The following is a 12,683-nucleotide window of genomic DNA, read 5'->3' as shown; positions in this document are numbered from 1 at the left end:
CTTTGGTTTCAATCAGTCTAAAACTTAAAAAAAAAAAAAGCCTCTTTAAAGTCCTTACTGGACTCCCATTTCTTGTTTTCCACACAGATGTGTCAACAATGGGGTTATTGGATACAACACAATCTACACCAAAGCTTGTTACCAGCTGGTACGATCAGTTTGATGAGTAAAACTTTAAATAAGATAGAAAAGGTCTTTCATCCTGCCTGTGCCATGGATTCTGGCTTGTACATTGCTTCTGTTAGGATAGCCTGAAGCAGCAGATACTGTACATTCCCCTATTGATAACCCATTTTTTCCCCATCTCAATTTTCTGTGTCAGTGAGAAGCTCTCTTTTGATTCTTCCATTAATCAGGTACTTTATGGGAAGATGAACACACCAGTCAGAGACTAAATAAAGAGGCTTCCTTCACCTTTCCACAAAAAATGAGAGACAATAAATCCACCTCTTCTTCCAGAGCCTCTTCACCGGTGCAGCTTGAAGCAACTGAGAAAATGAAGCAAGTCAAAACGAGACTGCAGCTGGTGGACCTGGCTGGGAGCGAGTGTGTTGGTAAGAAATCATGTCTGTTCGTGGGCATGGATCTTCATGGATCTAGATTACAATAAATGCCTCAGTTCTTTATGGAGGGATACATGCTGTTCACAGGGGGAGTTTGAACCCACAGATCTTGGCATAAACAAAATTTTGAGGGCTGATTGATCTGGTTTTACACTGGTATAGTTTAACTCAAAGTATGACTGCATAAGCTTGAAATAAGCCCAGGACCATATAATAAATACACTATTTGTTCAGACTGCTTTTATTAGGCCTGTTTTTCTGTTCTGAAAATTAGCATGTCTTTGGTACAGAAATGTTTAAAGGGCATAAATTATTTAAATATTACAATTATCTATAATGATTGATATCACCATGTGTGGATTTTTCTGCTTTATTGTGGAAAAAGTCTTGGAGGAAATTAGTGTTGAAAAGATAATATTGTTTTCATTGTTTCTTCAAAGCATTTTCCTCCTGCCTCCTCTATGCACACAATAATTTGAAAAACTTGATTATTTCCTAAAGGACAAACTTTCTTGCCAAGAAGTTTCTTATTATGCAGCCAAATGTATCATTCCAGAAATACTGTTTTGAAAAGTGAACTAGTATTATGAAAGAGTCTTTTACTTTACTGCCAAGAATTCTTGCTGTTGCTCACTGTTAAACTTTTGTTCTTCAGAGAAACCTAATATAATACATTATTTTTTCATTTGCTCTAAATGCTGAAAACATGTAATTGAGCAACAGGGTGTGTGTTTGTTCTCTCAGTTAAACCAGGACAAGCATTTCCTCAGTTTGGGGCTCGGCAGGCCAGATCCTCCAGTGAAGCCAGAAGAGTTGTGCTCACATCAGTGGTAGATGAGTTAGTTAGTGGCAGACTGACCTCTGCCATCAGATGTGCATCCATCAGATGTACTCTGCTGAAAGTGAGGGCAGTGTTAACTCATAATTGTTTTAAAATGTGGGCAAATCTAAGTGAGCAGCAGTACCCCAAGCTTCTCACACATGTCAGCACCCAGCCCTGTTGGCTTTACAGCTGGCCTGGGTAATTTGCAGCATTTACAAGCCAACTTGTCCCTTTTTAGCAACTGTGTTTCACTTTGAAAACTCAGCTAAATGCTTTGTCAAAGTTCATCTAACCAAATGCAGATAATCAGCAGTTTAAACATGTACTCCCTCCCCTATTCTTCATTTAGAAGAATAACTGTTATCCCAGGAGTCCGCTTTTCCTTGATATACAAGCATATAATGACCCCAGTAAAGTTACCTGGAGATTCATCCTATCTTGGATTGTAATCCACCCTTTGGCAGGGTCTTTCAAACTGTTTTGTTCTGTCTCTCTCTGACAACTGGAGATTCTACCACTCCAACCTCATCCTTTCCCACAGTTACAGCCCTCTCTGTCCAGACTCCTGAGGTTTTTGCTATTACTGTACTTTTCACATTTTCCTCTTGAGCTTCCCTTCGCTAGACAAAGCTGGCCTGAGGGGAAAACAAGATCTCTAGCCACTCCCTGAACCTGTCTAGAGATAGGAGAGTAGGCAGTAGAGGAAGCTGTTGGCCCCATCTGATCCCACTGTCATCAGCTCTGCTTGACATGGATCACGCGCTCTGGGTAAGAAGTGACTGAGGGTTTATTTGTACCTCATCCACTATCCTCAAGAAAGCTTGAATTTGAATAATATGATGCTAAATGCTAATAGCAAATTTCTCTTCCCCAAATGGCAAAGGTAAGGACAGCAGGAATTCATTACTCTTAACTGCACCCTCATCCAGACTGATCAAAGAGTTGAGCTTGCAGCACCTCTTTGAATTGGTGCAATGTGTTGCATAAACCAAACCTTTACTGTGTTGCTCAGGGGCAGCATAGCTACATACAAACATGCTGGGTGGGTGGCAGAAGGGCACCATTTTCTTTTATCCATTTCCTTACAGCAAATCATGCCATAAAACACCACTCCACAGGCTTTGGTGAACACAAACACTTCACACTTGTGGCTGTTGTACAGTTTTCTCTCTGCAGCTTATGCCATCACTGTCTTGTCTCTTTTTCCAAAGGGATACAAATGGGGCAGCTAACTATTATTAAAAAATGGTGGAAAAAACCAGGCTTCTCTTTGGGACCATTGTGGACTCATGTTTTCAAAAGTAGTGTTGTCTGATCTAAACTTTCTTGGTTCCTTTTTCTTAATACCTATGGAGCAAAAAATGCATTGTACATCTGCAGAGATCAATTTCAACATGAGATGCTTTGGACCATCTGTAGACATGGAATCTTCTTCAACTTTTCCTCCATATTACAGTTTTGATGCAGATGTGCTTAGTCTTAGCGGTGCCTTTTTCTACACTGTACCAGGTATGTCTGGAGTGACAGGAGCAGCACTGAGAGAGACCTCCTTCATTAACCGCAGCCTGTCTGCCCTGGCCGACGTTCTGGGAGCAATAGCAGAGCAGCGAGCTCACATCCCATATCGGAACAGCAAACTTACACACCTGCTTCAGGACTATGTAGGTGAGGGATTATTCTGACTCTTGTTCAACAATATAGATTTCTTCTCCTGATTTTTCCTCTCCTTTGCTGTGTAAAACTAGAAGATGATCTTATACTCTTTGCGTGAATGTGCCCTCTATTTCAAAGACTCTGGCTCAGGAGAGTGTGAGCACACAGTGACAGTTCTGAACTCCTGAATCAGGCTAAACCTTGCTGTTGCCAAAGCTCAGTTGAAGAACAACATCTCAATAGGATCATATAAAGGGTAAAAATTGAATTTCACTAGTGTTTCATGTCAAGTACAGTTTAAAAGTAAAACTTCAATCTTTATTACTACAGGATATAATCACCTGCTTGCACATTCCTTAACATTGTGCCCTGCAGCAGCAAGACAAAGGAGGAAGACAGGACATGGCACTGTGCTACAATTTCCTTTTGTGTTGGGGTCACTTCCTCTTCTTTAGCTCCTCATCAATTCAGAAGCAGTTTTAAAGCAAGTGTTATGCCTGCAGTAATGTCAGATTTGTGTCCATATGTGTAGTACATTAGTTCATTTTTCTTCACCCAGAAAAAATTAGCCCTTATGCTTTTAATCTCCAGTTCAAGGCATTGACAGTGAATGAGGTAACAGTTCTTCAGAGTTTCTGAAATACTATTAATTTTTTGCTTAAGCTTTGATTTTTACTTGTACTGGAGTCCCTACTGTGAAAAGGGAAAGCCAAAAAGAGAAGTGAGAGCTGTGTTGTATGGGCACTCAGCCTGATTTTAACTAAGTCTGTTATATGACTTTGGTCAAGTGTTGAAAATGGCCATTTCTTCCTTTGTTTAATCATTGTCTATAAACTTAAAGTCTGTTTTGTTTTATTGTCACACAAGCCATTTTGCCATTACCCAAAATTTACAAATATTTGACAGAACTTAAATTAAGTGTCCAGAGCCATAACATACATGATGATTAACTAATGAAGCTAATAGGGGAAAAAAATCTTAACATTACAAATTGTGAAACACTTGGGGGCAAATACCATATTGTTAGATACAGACTCCCCATGAAGGAGCTGTCTGCTTCAACAGCCCTTTTCAGGAGCAGTCTTCTGCTTCATGAAAGCAATGGTAACCTGTGCTCATGTTGTGTAGATCAGTATGGTAACAATGTATAACTTACTGAAAATAATGAGGTAAATAAGTATGTTTTGTCTTTCCCTTGCTTTTAGGAGGTGATGCTAAACTGTTGGTGATGCTGTGCATCTCTCCTGGCCAAAAGTACTTAACAGAATCAGTGCAGTCTCTGGGATTTGGAACTCGTGCTCGGCAAGTTCAGAGAGGACAAGTCAAGAAAAAAAATCTCCCAGTGCCGAGTAAAGGAAAATAAAACCTAAAACTTCTGTGGATTAAAGTATCATTAATGAGTTCCTCAGACTGAAATGTATATTTTTGTCCTTAAGCCATTCTTTTAGATATCAGCTGCCAGCTAAAATAAACAATCCTCAACATGGCATTAGTACGCAGTAAACCTGCTAATGATGTTCTTGCTCCAAAGATAACAGCAAGTATTGACAACAGCTACCCACCATGGTGAAATGGTAGACAAATAAACTGGCTTTAAGATGTGGCTTTGGTGATGTGTTTCTTTAATTCTACTTGCCCTAAGGCAACAGGACCCTGATTTAGGGTGGTTTGCTTCTGACAGGCCAAGGGTGCATTCTGTCTTCTCAGTAGAAGTCAGGAGTCTAAATATCATTCCAGTGCTTCATAGCAGCAAGTGAAATATGTCCTCCCAGCTTGGATTAAAATGAGACACATTATTTTTGACTGTTCTTCTATCTGGCATGGATGGGGTCATTCCTAATGCACTAGCAACAGGTAGGAGTGTAAAGGAACCCATCAGTTGTACTGAATGGAGTTTTGTTCTCTGGTTTTAGGTAGGAAATAATGGCATTACTGAGATGGAGAAAAATAAATAAGGCTATACGTGTTATCCCTCTGGAATGTAGCTTAGAAAGCAAATGAGGAATTACACAACTTTTTGAAAACACACTTATGTTAAATAGTTGGAATGAGTCCCACCTCTGCTGAGTTCATTAAACCCACAGCTTTGCCTGTTTGGATGGTATTTTTGCTTCATGAATGTTGAGAGGCCCTGAACTACAGATCCTAATGGGACCCAACTTCTACAAATATTGTAGCAATCTGGCCTATTGTTTCACTTGAATTTCTGAAGCAAGTTAAACACATCACAATCTTGATGCTGTGCCTTCAGATTAAAAAAGGACAACCACACAAATAAAACACCAAACACCAGCTTGTGATATGCTGTTTGTCACCTGCAAGAGGCTTTCACTCTTTTACGCCAATGGAGAGACAACATCATGCAGGGTTTGTGAATGAAGGGGCACTGGGAGAAGTTTCAAGAAGTTTAAGCAGTGTTAGACATGAGAAGTAGGTCCGAGATGAACAACTGGGATCAAGCAACATCTGATGTGTTCTGTGCACTAAATTACTGCTCAGCAGAGACCTCAAGAGCCACTCTTAATTTTTTTTCCAGCAGCAATTACTCTGCCCCTAGACTGGGAAAGAGGTCATAGTTAGGTCACTGCAAGAAGGCTTAAATTGCAGTGGCCTGCCCCAAACGCTGGAGTTTATAGTACTCCAAGTCACTTAACCTTCACAAGCACAAATATTTATCCAGAGATTATGTAGCATACTATTATTGGAATTTCACCCTTGAATATGTAACAGCTGCTGTGTTGCTTGCAGTGCCCTGGTGCTCAGAACATAAGTATTGAACCAGAGAGCTGTAATAACACTTGCTTTCCTAAATAATGTCATGAGGATAAAAAAAGCCTTAACTTTACCTGATTCAAGCAGTAACAGAGGGGTAGAAAACAAATCTGGCCATGGGAATTTAGAAAGCTGAGTGGTCAGTAAAACAATCTCAGGTGAGAGCAAGGAATGTCAGCCTGCTAAACAAAATGCAGGAGTAGCTTCAAGCTGACCTTAGTCTCTGGACAGCTACGTTACTAAAGCAGCCTGGATTACAGCTCGAAGAGAGGTTAAGTAACAAGGGCTGATTCCACCAGTAGTTAAAAGTAAGCTCAAGTATTTTAAGGATTTGACATTTTTAAGTGTTACACAGAAGCGCAACTTGCCATGAGCTGTTTTCTTTTCTTTTTCTGAAAAACTGCCCTTCAAAACTTTGGATTTATTTATAATCTTTGTTGTAGGAGAAAAGCAGCAGTACTTATTATTGAAGCACAAAAATAAGCCCCTCAAATATGATCAAAAAGGTTAAGTTTCTACATTAACATTAACTCTGCCAAAGAGAGTATACAACATTCCCTACTCCTATTTTCCTTGTCATATCACTCACTGTTTGACCTGCACAACAGAGTGTACAGGATATGCAGGGCAGTAGGGTTAACATTTTGTTCTAAGAACTTTCAGGTCTGGAATTTCCTGGGTTATAGAGATGTGATTGCTCAATCTCAGTGTCAGAAGGAAAGAAGGGTGAAATGGCTTTACTCACGTGTCTAAGCTGAATTGCCTTCTGTCCCAAGAGTCACTCAGGCCTGCCAAAGGAGGATATTCAGACATGTAACTTATGTCTTGGGGAGCAAGAAAACAGCATGTGCAACTTCTTTGCTGTCATTTTTCAGTGTTTAGGTCTTTTGTGCCTTGAAATTATATCTATTTTAGAAAAGCAGATGTGATATTCACAGAGCTGACCTTGAGGTTTCTCTTGTTGACTAAAGCCTATCCTGATAAACCAGTCCTCACTATCTTGGCACTGTAAAGCTGAAACACACATACCAACACTGGGAGAAAGAAAGGTGAATTCTGAAATATTGAGATCAAAGGGCATAAGCACCAGGGGAAAAGTGGTTGTTCTCAAGAGTGCTCACGTAGTCTATATGCTAAAACAGCTTTGCCCTCTGAAGGACAGGGACACAACCAAATGAGAGTAGAACCAACATAAATCAGGAGAAGATCCTTTCAGTGAAGTCTGTGAGTGCATAATGCAGCATTCAGCTGGTGTCGTGGGGCACTGAAGCTGGAGCACTCTCAACCCTGCTTCAGACAAGCCACTGGGTCACTGTCTCAGAGTGCTGCTTAGTATAAAGGGGTGCTGTTTCCTATCCATGATCCACATGCTTTGGTGGCAGTCAACATGTTAACCTCCCACTGCTGGGCTCTCATTCTCTTCCTCTGGGCCCTGACTTTCTCTTGTGACATTTCAGTTGGTGCTCACTTATGTCACACCTTTCACTGTCCCCTGGCTGGCCCTAGGAAATAGGCACACATCCACATGATGCTGCAAGGCACCATAAACCCCAGCTACCCATGGGACTGGCCTTGAGGAGCTCTTCTTGAATTTATGCAGCTCCCTGTGGAGAAGCTGAGCAAATAATTTCAGCAACAGTATCCAGAAACCTCCAGCTCTTCCTCAAAGAGCCTGCCCACTGCAGAACCCACAGCAAACACAAGAGAATTTGCTTTCATGAATACTTTTGGTACTTAGCATCCTGGTTTAGTGTCCAGGTGGCCAAGGAGCCAATGGTGTGAAGCCTGACCAGCACAGCACCTGCCTGGGAGGCTTAGGGTACCACAGTCATGCAGATGTACCCCAGAGCACCTTATTTAAAAGTGGAAGCAGCTTCCACACTCCTAATCCATAGGCAAGCATCCTCCCAGAAAGCAGAAACTTCGGATCCAGTTCAAAGACAAATCTTTGAGCTCCTGTCTCTCCCAGTACATGTGAATGCTCTGGCTTGAAGGTCATTTAGCAGATCTGGAGATGGAGCAAGGAAAATGGGACTCTGTCAGACCAATCCCCAAGGCCTAATAGCAGCATGTGCTTGTCTAAGGTCGGTAGCTTGTCTTTGAATAGGTTTACATGTACACAGATATGTGTACATGTAAACCTATACAAAGTTAGCAGAAATCTAGACTTATCTAGAATCACGCACTGACCTTTAAAGTACAAGTCCAAAATTTGGCCCAAAAGTACAGTTTGGTGCACACATTTCTCTGTGGATTTATCATTACAGACTGAATTTATCAGCTGAGGTTGGTGGTTGGCCTTGCAGCCAAAGGAAAGGGATTAGCAGGATAGATGCACTTTCAGCAAAAACTCTGCCCCCCTAGTCTAGCAAGGGAGTCCAGGCAAAGGGTTTAGAGCACCAGTTCTGAGTTTGCTACAGCCAGGGAAACTGATTGCTCAAGGACTTAATCTTGAAGAACATAAAACTGATGTGGAGGATTTTCACTTATGTTTTTCAGCCTTGAAACCTACCGTGCCTGCCCAGCTCTGCAGTGCTGGTTCACGTGCCTTTCAGCCTTTGCAAATCTCTCCCCAGCTCCCTTGCAAAAGTCAGCTTTCTGAACAGGGCAAGGTTGCATGAAATGAGGCAGAGCAGATCACGTGGCACAAGACCAGGTCTCCACCAGTTCTCTCTGAAGATGTTTTACTTGGCACCTGCAAGATTCATCTTTGTGCAGAGCAGTTCCTCATATTTAGCTTTGAGTGCTAAACCCACACTGCAGTTCACAGCATTCTACACCCCCTCCAGACAAGCCCTTAATATTCCTTATCACCTAGAAAAACTCTTATCAGCAGAGCCCAAGAAAGCACTGTGATTCACCATTGCTTAAGAGAGCTGCATATCATCACAGGGTTAAAACAAACCAGTAATCAAACCAGACAGTGTCTTTAGCCCACTCTTAAACAAAACCTTGACCTATGCTGATGTTTAAAAATTATATATTTAATTTCCATGTGTGGCTTCATGATTTGGCAGCAGCCACACCACAAAGAAAGCCTGCTTTTAGCCAGGCTAGAAAAACCATAATCAGCATTGGAAGGTTCACAAAAAATTATTAAATTGCTGATTCTATTTTATGAAGCACTTTTCCAAACCCTTGCAAAATGTGAGGAACAGGCAGAATGAAGTGGTTACTGGAAAAGGCTCTTGGCTCTTGCTAAGAAGAAACAGTCGCAAGCTGATGGGCTCGCAAGTCCCTTCCAGCCAGAAGAAGCAGCAGCATCTGATCATGGAGGAGCAAACAGACCCAGAGTGCAGGGATGCCAAAGGTTCCACAGCCTTTCACAAAACCAACTTGGCATTTAAACAAGGACATTAACCATAGACCCAGTCAGATAAAAATGCACATAAACATATCATATAATGGAGGACACAGGGGGACCTAATTGAAGGACACGAGAGAAGAGGATACACTGCCTACAACTGTTTTTGCCCTCTTGTACACCCAATTTTATCAAACAAGGTTTTATCTTGCAATGCATCTTCCCCTTTTTATTTTTTAAAAATCTAAGGTTAAATTTGAGCCTTCTTGAATTCGTGCACATATCTCATGAGATTAGCACATCTTATCCACAGATTTTCAGGCGTAAAATTGCACCTCTTCTCATTTCCCTGGGGAACCTCAGTTAAGTCAAATTATCACTCCCTTCTTCTCCCAGGTTCCCTCACTTCATTTTTGCAAGTATCTCCTCCATCAAGTAACCCCTCTTACTCTTTCTGTTACATGAAATTGCTATCCTGCCTGGGATGAGTCAGTGCCCAGCAGTTCACTTAAAAGCAGCATCAGGAGAGCTTTTCCTTTTCATTTTCCTCTGGACTTTACTAATTACTTGTGTCCCTCTTCTACATAAAACAAGACAAAACAAATAAACCACCAACAAAAAAGCCTCACCCCACTACCATAAAAAGTTTTGGGAGCTACATCAGAAGCTTTGAAGTTCCAACAGAAAGAAGATGATAGCTCCTCCCTCACTTCAGATGTCTGGGTTTTTTGTAGAATGAGCCTCCTCCACCTCCTTCTGAGCATGCACACATACTCAGAGACTTTGCCCACTACTGACTTTGAGCTGTTGTTTTAAATTATACAAGCTTCAGGAAAAACACATAATTCAGAAATGGGAGCATTTTGCAGGGCAACTGATACACTAGTGAGTACTGCTTCTTTAGGCTTTAGTCCTGGGCCTCCAATAATTCCAGCCTTTTGGCCAAGCAGCACCAATGTTCCTGTCCCAATGTGCATTACACATGCTCTGATAAGTTTTGTTTGAATTTGAGATCCAGGTGTCTGCAACTCTTTTCTCCTGACCCATGTCCCACACCCTCCCCAAGGCAGGCGGCTCAGTGTGGGTTGGATGCATGCACTCATCCATGTGCTACCTAGAAAGGAGATAGATGAGGAACCCATACTGCTCTCATGGGCTCTGTTGCCCGAGGCTGAATTAATGGAAAATGGTTAGCAGGTATTTACCATGCATATGCAACCAAGCTTAGGCAGTCAAATCTGACAAGTTATTTCACAGTGTCTTTCTCATGGGAAGCACTTCCCAACAGAGACAGGACAAGTTCACAAGTGGCATTTCAGTATTGCAGTGTCTAAACAGGGACACCTCATGGACATGGAACAGGGCTCAGCCCAGAGGGACAACAAGTGTTGCCCAGGTGTTGGAAGGTGCCAGGCAATGCAACAATCTCTGCCTGGGCTGTCTCCATTGAAGACAAGGGGCTATAAAGGGCATTGTAACTCTGGACAGCCACCACTGATGCTGCGTTATGGAGACATGTGCCCAGTCTCCATCCAGAAGAAAGGCTGACTTCTGCTTCCTTACCAGGATCTGGTTTACCTGCATAAACACTTGCAACAGCGAGGGGCAGGATGTGACTGTGAAGCCTGAACACAAGAAGCTGTACCTACACATTCAGCAGCATCAGCTCTTTTGTTTGCCCACATGAACAAGGAGAAAGGACTTCTGATGGACACATTGGTGTGAGCACCACGTGGCTGTAAGAAACTCACAAGAGCCACTTTAAGGACGTGGGATGCAAGCAAAAGCCTACAGTTTTCCAGCACAAGTAGGCCTATGTTAAACCCTTCTTAGGAGCTTTGTCCCATAAACCCAGACAAACCAAAATGTCACAACATTTGCAGTCCCAGCTGCATGTCATGAGCTCAGCTCCTGTGGCATACAGACAAAAGGCAGAAGAATTGGTGAATAACAAAAACGTTAAAATGTGCAGTTGCATGGGGACATGGAGCAGAGGACAATAAGCAAGCTACCTGCACAGTCCCAGGAAGGATCCTGGTAAAGAAATCTTCCCAAGTTACACAGCAGGGAAATGCAACACCTGGGGAAGCTGAGCACACAGGTACTGCTCCTGATCCTCACATCACCAGGACTGCATCCAGTCTGGTTGCAGACCTTGTATGACCTTAGAAGTAGCTACAAGTATTACCTCCAGGCCATATTCAGGCCAACAGAGCAGCTGCTCTCTCTAGTCATTTTTCTCCATCCACTTCCTCTTATTGGAGGTGAGTACTCATTCTCTCATGCTGTGTCTCTCCTGAAGTGAGCCCTGCACCTCCATAGCATGGTGAGGTGGTCCCTCTGCAGAACATCCCTGCCAAGCCAGGGAAGGGGCGGTGCCACTGAGGACACCTCTACCTCCTTGCAGACAAGTCTGGTGCTGCACAAGGCAGGAACAACGGCCTTCTCCCAGGACATCATTTTGTAGATGATGACCAGCCAAGCACAGAGGATTCCAACATCCCCAAATGCTCTGGGAGAGCCAGGGAAGGTTACACACTACAAGGCTGGGCATGGACAGCACACAGGAGTCCTGCAGCCCGGTGTGCTCTGGGCCACACACAGTGTCACAGTTACAGGGTGGTGTGGTGATGAGGAGCTTGAAGGTGAGGCAACCTCACCACAGACACAAGAAAGCAAAAGTACCCAGCCTCAAAAAAGGCCAGGGACTTTTGTGCACCATCTACTTCCCAAAAGGAGTGAAAGGGAAAAATGGAAAATGCCAGAGTCCTGAGGGAGCTCTGATAAAGTAATGGCAGGCACAAGATGGTGGAGATGCCGTGACACTGACTTACACAAATGTTGACTCACTGAAGTCCTGAAAACAACCCTGGCAGATCAGATTTCATTGGCACTTAGCACCATGCATCTGAGGTCCCAATCGTCATGGCTGAGATTTTGCCAGATCCTGGCTAGAGTCTCAGCTTAGGCACCTGCTTTTGACAGAGCAGGTCTGAGAGCTCCCTAAAGAAGGGCCCCAGTGTCTCCCACCCACTCTCACCAAGTGGCACTGCCACCAGGCCAGTCTCTGCAGGTGTCCCACTGCGACATCCTGCTGTCCCCTTCACCCCGCTGCTCACGCTGCCTGGCATTTGTGGCCCACATCCACACAGGTCTGCTCCCAGTTTGGACTCAGTAATCACAGCACATGTGCCTTGGGAGAGGACACTGTTGGACAATTGACATGTTTGAGGCCAAGGTCCTCTGCAGTTCAAAAGACCAGGACTATAGAGCTGTTCTCACACAAAAATCCCAAGCTCCAGGCAACACAAGAGCCACATACGTGATAAAATAAGGGCAATCATGAGTAAAATAAGCCCTGGCTTAATGATGCAGTGAGCACAGAAGACCTATCAAGGTCCTGCCAAGTTACTGCTGCCCTCACCCATGCTGCCTGTAGTCCTTGCAAGTTATTCCTTACACCAGCACATCCCAGAGAAGAGTCAGCAGTTATTATTATTCATAATTATTATTAGTTATTATTATTCATTAGGAAACACCACATAGGAGGAAAGTAGAAACAGTTTGC

At 43.0% G+C, this 12,683-nt stretch overlaps 1 protein-coding gene across 1 annotated transcript in view; it reads left to right on the top strand.

Moving 5' to 3' along the window:
• KIF25 (kinesin family member 25) overlaps positions 1-4,593 on the top strand; it is a 41,748-nt gene extending 37,155 nt beyond the window's left edge. Inside the window, exons 13-15 of the mRNA XM_041468189.1 lie at positions 357-554; positions 2,896-3,051; positions 4,245-4,593. Of these exons, the coding sequence (XP_041324123.1) occupies positions 357-554; positions 2,896-3,051; positions 4,245-4,402 (512 nt within the window). The 3' untranslated portion in view covers positions 4,403-4,593. The remainder of the gene's footprint in view (positions 1-356; positions 555-2,895; positions 3,052-4,244) is intronic.
• Positions 4,594-12,683: the final 8,090 nt, after the last annotated feature.

The sequence above is a fragment of the Pyrgilauda ruficollis genome, unplaced genomic scaffold (genome assembly GCF_017590135.1).
Source record: "Pyrgilauda ruficollis isolate IOZ18807 unplaced genomic scaffold, ASM1759013v1 scaffold214, whole genome shotgun sequence".
Lineage (NCBI taxonomy): Eukaryota > Metazoa > Chordata > Aves > Passeriformes > Passeridae > Pyrgilauda > Pyrgilauda ruficollis.
This window is presented reverse-complemented; position numbering and strand designations above follow the sequence as displayed.